Genomic DNA, 12,908 nt, shown 5'->3' with positions numbered 1-12,908 from the left:
GTTATTTAATAATATTAATATGAACATAATATATAATATTAATATATAAAAAATATATTGTGAGATTAAATTAATTAAATATTATTTATTTATTTTAATATTTCCCAAAACAATAGCAAAATATACTTAATATACTAATATATATATATATATATATATATATATATATATATATATATATATATATATATATATATATATATATATATATATATATATATATATATATATTAACCCCACACATTAATCCTCTCCACCAACTAAAATTATATATCTGAGGCTTACACACACACACACACACAAACACAGTCACACGCATACACACATAATTACTTAATATTAATAACTATTAATATTAAGCCTCAGGGGCTTTTTAATGTAAGATTATGAAGAAAAAACATATTTTTGTCACTGAAATAACAAGCACTAATTAATTGTACACAATAAATCCCAAAACATAATCTACATAAGAATGTGAACAGAAATGCATACTCTATTTCATCTGTCGCTGGGTTCAGAAAAGTGTCAGAGCACAATTAATAAGTCAACACCAGCATGTGTTACATTCACATCTTAACAACTACAGCTTGTTATGACCCTAAATCCATGACAAGCGTCTCCATAACCTTATCTCAGACCTATTCTATAGCTGTTGCCATCTGGTAGAAAAGATGCTGGTGTGTATGAGAGCAGCTAAAAAACACACGTATTCTGCTTAAAAACGCAGGCGCTGAGCTGGAAGTGTGTGTGCCATGTGTGTGACCCCAGAGAGGCAGTCAGACAGGAGGTCACGATACGAGCATCTCTCTCTCTCTCTCTCTCTCTCTCTCTCTCTCTCTCTCTCTCTCTCTCTCTCTCTCTCTCTCTCTCTCTCTCTCTCTCTCTCTCTCCTGAGGAAGCCAGACGACGGAGCGGACAGCAAATCCCTGCCGGGGCTCGGGACATTTGTCCTTGCCGCTGACATGTGGGGTCTGTGCCATTTATCACACATACACACACACACACACACACACAGAGTAACACTCGCTCACATTTGATCCCCATCTATCGTGCCGTCCCTGATGCCCATCCCGTTTCTAGTCATTCTGTTTCTGTGTGTCACAAGTATAGTTTCCAGCCCTAAAGAAACAAATCATGGGAGTTTGTGTACTTACATGTACCACGTGTGCTTCTGGATCAGCTCTAACTGTAAGAGAAGCACACATCCAGACTGTTAGATGCACATCAGGAAAACAGCAGTAATTCATGAAACAACAACAGAACATGATGAGTCCGAATTAATCACTCAAATCACATTCATGATTCAAGTAAATTCGAAAATAATATTAAAATTAAGAGTATTTGCCATGTATGGTGCCATTAGAAAAAAAATCCTTAATCTGGGATATTCAACAACATAAAATCAATTACGTATTTTTATTTATTTTTTATTAGGGCTGCCAAATTATAACATTAATTTAGTCTGATTAAATATTTAAAATAGTGCTGGGCAAATCGCATCCAAAATTAAAGTTTGTGTTTACATAATATATGTGTGTGTACTGTATAATTATTTTGTATATATAAATACAGTACAAATACATGTATATATTTAAGAAATATTTGCATGTATATACTATATATAAATTAAATATACATATTTTATTTATAAATAACACATTTTTCTTAAATATATACATGCATATGTGTGCATTTATATATAGGCTACATAATAATTATACACAACACACACACACACACACACACACACACATATATATTATGTAAACAAAAACTTTTATTTTGGATGTGATTAATCGTTGCACATAATATATATATATATATATATATATATATATATATATATATATATATATATATATATATATTATCAAAGTTATTTTAAACTAAGACAGTCAATTTTAAATGTCAATATAATTTTATTCATGACTGGCTGGATTCGTTCAAATTTGTGAGGTCCACTAAATCAAAATGAAAGATTTGAAGATTTCACATTGACCTGTCCCTAAGGCAAACAGGACAAACACAGTTGGCTGCTTTACACATCATTCAAAGAGTCTCTTTCACAACTAGTGTGCGATTCTTAGCCAGTATATGCTGCATAAAGCACCAGCTTTTAAAGGGTTGGGAATTAGTCCGCTGTGAAGTCCAGTGTTGCAGGCTTGGCAAACGGGCCACTGAGGGAGAACATGAGCCTTCTGGAAAATGACGAATGGGACACCCTACAGTCCCGCGACCTTCACGGACGTGCAAGCGAAGGCCACGAGACCGCAAATCCACATCAAGAGCACCAAAGTCTGGCTGCACACGCTTAACACTGCAGTGAGTCCAGGTGTAATCTAGACACACACAGATCACCGTTCACTTTTAATATGAAGCAACATGCATCACCATGTGATGACAAATTACTGTGTGTAGAGATGAGAGGTGCCGTGATATCCAATTATTATTTGCATATCAATGCTTGAGGGGGTCATAACATTTCTCAATCATCCGTTTCATATATGATATGTATTTTACATGCTAATGTTACACACTCAGACGCATGCATTTGCTTGCATGCAACACCCTCCAACGAAAACGATTTTCATTTAAGAAATATAATTCACAAAGAAAATGCACATATACTATTTAAAAACGTTAATGGCCAAGTTTGTTGAATATGGGGACTCACTCAGTGGAGTTTTTATGCAAATAGATTTGAGTGAAAACATTCACGTGCAAATTTCGCTTTGAACTTAAAGGGATGGTTCAACCCAAAACATGTCTGAGATATATCTAAACATATCCTGGCTCTTCCAAGCTTTATAATGGGAGTGAATGGGGGGCGAGATTTTGAAGCCGGAAAAAAATGCATATAAATATAACTCCGATTGTGTTCGTCTGAAAGGAGACTTGAGGAGTAAATCACGGTATAACTCTCCCTTTAATGTGACAATATTAAGGTGAAGGAAAAAAAATCTACTTTCATTTGTGCCGAATATGTCCTCCAGTTTGCTTCTTTAACTCTGGGGTCCTTCGGCCCAAATGGACCCGAAGCATTTAAATATTTTTTTTTTTAAATCATAGCTTTATTGGAATGGTCCGAAATTTGGTGACTTTGTTGGTACTTGGTATATGAACACCCAAAAAAATTGGGGACAGGATTTGAATAGTCTAAGAAGTGGTTGTAAAAAAAATAGTCACACTCAGGACCTTCGGGTCCAAATGGACCCGCATAGGAAATGAATGGGAAATTGGCAAAAATGTGAAAATACAGAGTTTTTTTGTGCGTACAATCTACAAATCAGCCACGATCCAGAAAAAAAGCACACAACAGTGAAGGGGTGAATCTATAAAACATCAAGAGTGCAAAACAGACACATCCACACACACACACAAACACACTTTTATACACATACACACTAATAAATTCAGATTACATATGGGTTTTGAATTTTTAAAATGCTCAGTTTGTCCACCAGATGGCATCCATCTCATTTCAAAAATTGCTTTCATGAGGCCTAGGCTTGACTCTAAAATGAAATACAGCTTAAAAAAAAAAAAAAAAAAAAAATCTATTATATTCAATGGGGAAAAAATGGGTCATAATTATTGCATTAATATTAATTATAAATTATTTTTATTTTTGAAATTATCTCAAAACACCAAAAAAGAAAAGAAAAAATATTATAAAAAACAAGTTAAAAAAAAAAAGATGATTTTTTCTTTTTTAATAAATATTAATCCCACCCTTCCGGCCCATTTGGACCCGAAGGTCCTGAGTGTGACTCTGAAATGAAGGACCCCAGAGGGTTAATAAATTGTCCAATGCAATTTGGTCACCCTTTTGTCATCATAAATATTTAGAAAAAATGCCGAAGACAAAAATATAACTGGACAGAAAAGGGAATGCATCGATAAAGTATCGGATGTGTAGATTTGCTGAGTTTCTAAAATCAAAAATACATTGGCTATTTATTAAATAGGGTTCAACAATAAGGAATTTTCACTGCCTTGGATGATATTAATCTTTGTTGATATCCATATTTCCCCATCACCAGTAGCGGCCTTTGCTATATTTGACCCGTTTCACTTGAAACAGGCCTCGCTTCAAACAAGGCCTCCATCCGCATGCGCCCGTACAGTTCAAGAACTCAAAAAAATCAAGATATCTATGAGTTCTTGAACTGTATGATGTTTTTAATATTTCTAACATGATATAGAGTGCTGTTTTCCCGAACATCAGCATGATTGCAAATGTGATAGCCTGTTGATTTTAGATCTCTATAGCAGAGAGTAGACACTGTCTGGTATTTTCAGGAATGTGTTGTGAATTTTGGGATTCACATTGGGAAAGTGAATCATTTCATTGTTCATTGCGAACATGCATTGTTAAATGGCTATCTGAGATACATGTGAAGGTGTTTCACAGTGCGCTATCAAACTCCACCGGTGACTTAAAGACGTGTTTCTCGTGTCCTTGAGAGCCATTCACACTCATTAATATGCCACGCTCGTAGAAGGTAACGGGAACGAGGTAACGAGACGTGGGGTGTGATCATAAGACAATGTTCTGCAAGAGGACAGCGAGAACACTAGGCCATTATGGCATGAGTTTTTCTTTCTTTTTCTCAGACAATACTCCGAAAATTCTTAAGGAGAAAGGAAAAAAAAGAAACAAATGAGGCAATTCTTAACATACAATTGTTAAGATATCTGAGTTCTGAGAACCAGGAGACCTCAGCAAGTCTACATTTGTAGTCTAGGAGAAATTATAAGGCATATTATTACAGACTATTCAGTTCCACTTCCAGTTTAAGTTCAGCTTCGTCTTGAAACGCTCTTCCGGCTGAGTGTGTGAATGCTAGGACTGTGTGTGTAAAGAAGTGTGATGTAATCGTGACCCGTCGCCATGTGAAGAGAACTGACTCAAGAACTGTGAAGACTGAACGTCCTCAAGGTTACTGTGACTTTTCAGGCCAAAATCAAAAGAAAAAGAATTAGATTTTGCATAAATGAAAATGAATTTGCATTATACGATTATTTCCATGATAATTAAACACGTTTCCGCCCTCAGATTTTCATTATTATAATGTCAATGACCTTTTTTTTTACTTTATTACAGTAAAAAAAATCAATAAAATAACTCAATCAGAATGAACAGCACAAAAAACTAAATTAAACAGGACAAATACTATAAAAAGAAATCTGACACAATTTAATACAACCTTGCTGAATAGAAGCAAGTTCAAAAGTTTTAGATTTGTAATAAATTAATTAATAACAATTTCTTTATTAATGTTATAATAATTTTCTCACATATTTTCGCAATCAATCAAAAACAAAATCATGAAACAAAATGAGCCATAATTTTTTTTTTGTTATTTATGCTAAATATATTTGTTTTTTTATTTATTATTAATTAATTAATTAATACATTTTTTTATTATGGGGCAAAAAAACAAGCCAGATATGTTCCTTACAGGTTTCAAGAGATTCATCCAGCATAAGGACAGACAAACGCAGAATTCCCTCGAGCCTTTGCACCAAGAAAATCGAGCGTTTGCCCCTAGACATGCTCATGATTTGGATTCAATGGGGTTCTGTAGCATCTCAGCAAATATTCTGTCCCTTCTTTCCCCTGTCAACGTGTTTAACACAACCGTCCGACAAACTGACAGACAGCCGTTCCAGAGGGACTCTGACTTTTGATTCATTTATTCAGGTCAAAAGCAGCTTTTTCTTGGTTGGAATATGAAGTGAGAAAGGTCACGGTGATAGCAGATGTGTCTGGACAAGCTGAGGTGATCTCCAAACACACAACCTCACCGCTGATAAACGCTCTTCTTTTGAACCGTCCGACTAGCTTTACTATCTCCTCATCAAACTTTCTCTTTATAGACGAGTCACAGGGTTAAGGTTCCCCACTGAATCTAAGACAAGAGAGTCAGGAAACGCCAGAAACTCGTATTCAAGTTTACCCATAATTGTCCATTCGGTCCCAAAATCCCATCTTTCTCTGAGCTAGCTGAGCGTATTTATTATACATGAAAAACATTTGCAACCAAAGGGATATTATCTGCACCATGTTGTCCAACATAAGGCTGGAATAAACTACGACTTTTGCTCCAATTTACAGTCTGGATGAGTCGACAATAATTGCCAAACGCGTGCAGATTTTTTTAGTGTATAATGGGCACAGAATATGATTTTTTAGCTTCAGACTATGTTTCCATCCAGTCAGAGGACATCAAAACATGTTTGATATTTTGAGCCGATTTCAGAACACATATAGTAGTGTATGAGGCTTCTGAAAGCGGAGCGGTCCTTGATCTACCAGTGATGCAATAAAATACAATACAAATACAATAACAATACAAAAGAGCTCGCGTAACAAAATAACTAGCGCATCCAAAACTCGTTTTTTCTTTTGCGACTCAACACACAAAGACGCTACATCAACTACTGCGCTCATCTCCTGCACATCCAACGTGTTCATGTGAGTTTGTTGTATTCGGAACGAATTAAAAGTCTGGTAGTGTATGTCGTTTAGGCCGTGTTTCCACCAAAAGCGTATTTTCCTGAGGCTAGCGTATTTATCTAATTGTTTCCAATGGGAGCGCCGAGTTTTTAAAACATGAGGCGCTTAGCATCTATTTCACACTGAATGTTATCTACCGGTCGCCAAGAGTTGAAGAATGTTCAACTGTGCGTAAAGCGCAGCGCTCATTACTGTCACTTTTTACCCAGCCGTCCAATCACAGTGGAGGAGGGGCGGGACAAATACCACACCGCCCAACCGCCACTTCTCTTCATCCAATACTCGTGCCAGAGGCAGTACGTTGTATCGACATTTTTAAATTCAGAAACAAACTATTTGCGAAAACAGATACTAGTATCAGTTCTGTGGTTATTCTGTATCAAAGCACATACTGTATAGCGTCTCAACTGGAAAAACGCTGCGCCACCGAAGGGCATTTCAAAAGAGCGGACTCACGGCCCAGTTTTTCATGTAACCATTTATAAAGTCGGCAAGTGCCTAGAATTTTTTCATTTGTTCTGATTTTAAAAGTCACATAGTGTAGTGCCTTTAGTAATGTGAGTTCTCATGAGTTCTTACATATTGCACACAAAAATGCATTAGCCTTTTCATGCTTCACATAAAAAAAAAAACAGTATAGTCACTTTATATGTCAGTTAAGCCGTCTCTGCCCGTCTGAGTGGCCAGTTCTTATCCAGTGTCAAAGTGGACCCGACTTTATGGTGATACTAAGGGTGTGTTCACACTTGGCAGGTTTGGTTTGGTTTGAATAAAACGAACTCTGGTGCGATTTCTCTGTTAGTGCGGTTCATTTGAATAAGTGTGAACGCTGCCATCCAAACCCTGGTCTGGACCAAACAAGCGGACCGAGACCACTGAAAAGATGGGTCTTGGTCCGCTTCCAAATGAACTCTGGTGTGGTTTCGACTGAAATATGAACGCAACACGGACCAAAGACATGTAAATGAACCAAAATCGGTCCATGATGTCACAATATGCGACTCTAAAAAGGACAGAAAGCTCAAGCATACCTGTTTTTTCCTCATCATAGTTGCGATGTTGCCCATCACAGTTCAGTACAGGCATCAGAACCACGTCACTTGGGATAAACAAGTGCATTTATCCCAGAACACAGCATTGTTTTGTATGTTCGGTAAGTTCAGTTGCAAAATCTACGTCATAAAAGCCGGCCAATCGGGTTGTGAACATATCCTCATGCCTTTAGGGTCGGTATCTGTAGGTTCAGTGTTAAAAATGCTAATGTGAACGCTAAGCGGACCAGAACTAAATGTGTTTTTTTTTTAATCCGGACTAAACGAACCGAACTACAAGTGTGAACACACCCTAAAATTACTAGTTAGTTTACCATGATTAAAATTAAATTAAAATTGAGTTTATATATATGAAACTGATGTTATGTAACTAAAACCATAAACACATTTGACATGATCCCATTAGTTCAAACTCACTAGTTTGGCAGAACTCACCGGTAACCGTTTCCCGGCTTCGACCTCGATCATTCCTCGCAGGAGGTTCTGGCAGTCCGGTGGAATAAAATGGGGCATGTGAAACACCCCCAGCTTCACTTTTTCTAACAAGTTTCGTAAATTATCATCGTCAAACGGCAGAGCGCCCTGAAAGAAAGACACAGACAACAAAAGAAAGACAATGCATCAATCTGAGGGGAAATACAGAGTAAACGAGGACTGATGGAAAATAGAACAAATTAGAAGAAAAGTGCTTAGAGGATTGACCCATAAATGCTAAGTTTTCATTTATTAAATCTTGCTTTGCAACTTTTTCATGTGTGTACTGCTGACATGCTATAGATGAGGATGATGAGGTTTCATTTCTGATGAAAAAACAAAACAGAGGAATAACAAAAAACTAAAGAGACAGGATGAGAGCAGAAATGCACTCAAATCACTTTGGATCTGAGAGGATTTTGTGTATTCAGCATAGAGTAAGTCTACAGAAGCACAGTTTGTCTGCCAGCAGTCAATTTCATTTTGGGTTTTGGTACCGTCTGACTTTCTACATCAGGTCAATATATATATTTCATAAAGGGACGAATGAGTGAACTTCAGAAGAACATGAAGTAAAGAAATAAAAGAAAAAATAAATGTGAGACGAGACAAAACAAGATGCAATGAGTTATGAAGACTGACAAGATGCAAAATAAATGAGGTGAAATGAGTTGAGATGGAATTAGAGATTGATGAGGAGGTGAGACTCAGTGAGACAAGACGGCATGAGATGCAGTTAGATGAGTTACAAAGTGAACGAAGAAAACAAGACAACATGAGATAAGACCAAATGAGATGCCATTAGAATAGACAAAACAAGACAAGATGAGGTGAGACCAAATTTAAAAAGAGCAGAGACAAAAGATAAAAATCTCAATATGATGACAAAATATAAGATGAGAATTGACAACAACAAGACAAGGCATGGTGATGTAAGACTTGAGGAATTAGAAAATGCCTGAAAAGACAAAGGACCTTTCTCGAAATTAACATTTGACTCTCTCTTGAGAAACTAGCATCCCTCTTCATGTCTCTCTCTCACGCGGAGACCACCAGATATTCACCCAAAAATCTATATGGTTTAATGTGAATAATTATCATACATGTCTGGTATCATTTGAAATGTCTCAGTGCGACTGGTACAAATGTCTCATTCCCAAAGAAGTAATCCAAAAGGTAATAAAGTTCTTCAGAGTTTAGAGATAACTTGCACACGGGGTGTGTGTCTTCCAGGCAAACGGCATCCGGCTCTCAAAAGGTGTAAACTCTGAATGCAAATTCCCATTCTTAGCAAATGTTTCCATGTGAAAGAAGTGGCTCAGGGTGATTCTGTAACTCAGATCAGCCCATAATGTTGAAAGACCTCAAAGACTTTATTTTTCTAAATGTCGGGTTTAGCCTACATCTTTTACTCTTTATCTCTGAGGATTTGATGTTATTGTATTGATTATCTTTGAACTGATTATGAAAATTGGCATAATACATTTACCTGACATAATAAATTGTTACATTTGATTTTATTCTGAATTACTCTGAAATTATTTTCTCTAATAGATTAAATTAAGTCTGATGTTTCCGCAAATCTGCGTCCAGGGTTAAGCACATACTAGATCCCAGTTTAGATGGAGCGTGAGTGGGATGCTAGATTCCTGACTAACTGCGTGATGTTAAAGGGTCATGAAACCCCAAACCAAATGTTCTGAGATTTTATCAGAGGTATGTGTGTTGAACACCATTGAAGACCATGTTAGCATCTGTTAGATTTAATAGTACGGTTAAAATGGTTAAATTTGAGTTTTTTTCCGTTTTTTTCGTCTTCCGGGTTTAAAATCTTCATCGTGTCCACGTCACAGGCTGTGACGTGTCAGTGCACTGCGAGTGCGTTGATGACTCATCGGTGTCTCATAATTATTAATGAGACTGAGTTTTCATATCCTATGAGAAGACACTGTCTCTTAATTATTCATGACACCACGTGGATCTTTCCAATGACAGACATGTCAAACTGTGATATCGCGTAGTAGATGAGAGAGGCAATCATGGGACGCAAGTGTTTGTTTTCGTGGTACAAAAGTCCAAGTGGGTTGAATATGTTTCCCCGCAATGCTGCCAGGGCTAGGCTCTGGCTCTGGACGGTTGGTTTGCCATCAACCATGGACACATCTAAACTATAGTGTGTGCCGCAAACAGAGAGCTTCGAGAAGTGGAGAATGGTGGACTTCGCCTTGTTGACAACCAATGCAGGTTGCGTCTTGCGAGTGATGCGGTACCAAGTCCCGAGGACTTTTCTATCCCTTCAGAGGTGTGTGTGTGTGTGTGTGTGTGTGTGTGTGTGTGTGTGTGTGTGTGTGTGTGTGTGTGTGTGTGTGTGTGTGTGTGTGTGTGTGTGTATGTGTGTGTGTGTGTGCGTGTGTGTGTGTCTAAAATGAGAAGTCAATCATCCACCTCCGCAGAGCCATCTTTATTATGGGGGTTCAGGGGACGCGTAGATCTAGGCTATACACGGAACGATTTTTTTAAGCGGAAAATTAATGATTTTCAAATGCATTTATAGTGTGTCTATATAAACCACTATATATTTTATAATAACATTATAATTATACATGTAGCCTACATCAATATGTTTTAAATAGAATTACGATTACTGTAGGCTAATATATGTAGCAGGGCATTCAGTTACCATCGTTTTATCGTTTTACCACTGCTTTTTAGTGACAGTCGATATGCATGGGACATTGGCGATGACAGTGATGGCCATTCCACACCCACTCCCCTCCCTTCTTCTCAGAGCCATCCACGCCCATTTAAGTTGCATTTTTCAAAAAGATTGTGAGCTAGACTTGAGCTGAAAGAGGAGGGTATCATGACCCTTTAACTAGTTGTTATGCAGTCGACTGTAGAGGGCTAGATAAAAATACTATTAAGGTAATAGCAAGCGTTAAAGCAGCATTATCTTAAAGGGATAGTTCCTACGTAGCGTAGGAACCGTCGTGACGTAGAACGAACGCGCCTGCGCAGCCAGAGAGCAGAGCAAAACAACGTCTACGTCACGACAGTTCCTACGCTACGTCCTCCTCGTACGCCGACTTCCATCACCCGTGAACGCGCGTCGATCGTTGCCGGAAGTCAGATATTTTCATTTATAAAGTTTTAAATATGTATATTTTTACGACAAAACCGCACGGATTACCCTCAGAAGGCCTTCGTTTATCCCCCTGGAGCCGGATGGATTACTTTTGTGAAGGATCTATGCACATTTTGGGACTTGAAGGAGGTGGACCCCATTGCTTCACATTATATCCACTGAAGGGTCTAAGACATTTTCTAAAATAACTGAAAATGTGTTCGTCTGAAACAAGATTGACATATGCATCTCGAACGGCTTGAGGGTGAGTAATGCATGTGTTAAATATCATTTTTGGCCGAACTATCCCTTTAATGTACTAGTCATAACCTCTGGTTATTGTTTGGACTTTAACTAAGTTGTTATATGGGTGACTGTAGGGGGCTACATGGGTACTTTTTAACAATAGCAAGCATGTGTGCGGCATTGTTGAACTGCTTTAGCCATAACCTCTGGTTATCGATCAGACCGGCGAGTTTGTGATCGTGAGATCCGCGTAAACGGCCGGCACGAGAGTCTCTGAGCGACATAGCTTCCTAATGAACGAGTAAAATATAGAGTAAAGAGTTAAATAGAACAATCAAATGTATTGCTAAACTATTATATAATTGACCAATAACCAATTGGCAAGCTAACCTAAATTCGAGGTCTTTATAAAAGGGAGTAAGATAAAAGCTTTTCCACGCGGAAAGACAGTAACGCGCAGAGACCTTCACCCGTTCTATCGGACACCGCCATTGGACCGATTTAGACGGGCTTACAGTGACACGAAGTGAGACAATGAGATGAGACGAGAGCAGTGATCCTGAGAGAGAAAAAAACAGAAGAGAAGAGACAAGACCAAATTAAATGCAAAATGATGAGATAAGACAAAAGAAGAGACACAAATGATACGAGACGAGGTGACATGAGACTAGATTCAATGAGATGAAAGGAAAACAGAAGAGAAGAGACAAAACAATATGGCACAGGATTAAACAAAACAAGACAAAATTAAGTGCAACAAGATGAGACAAAATAAAAGAGTCAAGGTGACATGAGACGAGATAAACCGAGAAGCATTGGGATGAGACGAGACGAAAACTGAAGAGAAGAGACGAAATGAAACAAGAGAAAAGACAAAATAGACAAAATGAAAGAAGAGAACAAAAATAAGATGAGGTGAAATGAACCGAGACAAAATGAGATAAGACCAGAGAAAAACAGAAGAACTTGACAAGACCAAACGAAATTAGACTAAATAAAAGAGTCAAGGTGACATGAGACGAGATAAAATGAGATGCCGTGAGATGAGATGAGACAAAAAAAATTTGTGATGAGACTAAATGAAACAAGAGAAAAGACGATATATACAAAATGAGAACAAAAACAGAGAACAAAAAAAGAGAACAAAAACAAGACAAGACGAGGTGACATGAACCGAGACAAAATGAGATAAGACCAGAGAATAACTGAATAACTTGAGAAGACCAAACGAAATGAGACGAAATGAAAGAAGGGACAAAAATGAGACGAGACAAGCTGACATGAGACGAGATTCAATGAGATGAAAGGAAAACAAAAGAGAAGAGACAAAACAATATGGCACGAGACCAAACAAAAAGAGTCAAGGTGACATGAGACGAGATAAAATGAGATGCATTGGGATGAGATGAGCCAAAAACCTGAAGAGAAGATACGAAACAACCTGAGATGAGACAAAATGAAACAAGAGAAAAGACGAAATAGACAAAAT

The 12,908-nt window shown here is 37.5% G+C and overlaps 1 protein-coding gene across 6 annotated transcripts in view; it reads right to left on the bottom strand.

Annotated features, from left to right (window-relative positions):
* Positions 1 to 12,908, bottom strand: part of brsk2a (BR serine/threonine kinase 2a) — a 252,756-nt gene that overhangs the window by 35,964 nt on the left and 203,884 nt on the right. For all 6 annotated transcript variants that reach the window (XM_056252082.1, XM_056252083.1, XM_056252084.1 and 3 more), the window contains exons 8-9: positions 8,011 to 8,157; positions 1,155 to 1,186 (exon numbers count right to left, since the gene is read on the bottom strand). In XM_056252082.1, the coding sequence (XP_056108057.1) occupies positions 1,155 to 1,186; positions 8,011 to 8,157 (179 nt within the window). The remainder of the gene's footprint in view (positions 1 to 1,154; positions 1,187 to 8,010; positions 8,158 to 12,908) is intronic.

This window comes from Rhinichthys klamathensis, unplaced genomic scaffold (assembly GCF_029890125.1).
Source record: "Rhinichthys klamathensis goyatoka isolate OS25496 unplaced genomic scaffold, OSU_Roscu_1.1 h1tg000092l_1, whole genome shotgun sequence".
Classification (NCBI taxonomy): Eukaryota; Metazoa; Chordata; class Actinopteri; order Cypriniformes; family Leuciscidae; genus Rhinichthys; species Rhinichthys klamathensis.
The sequence above is the reverse complement of the archived record's forward strand: the minus strand, read 5'-3'. Positions and strand labels throughout refer to the sequence as shown.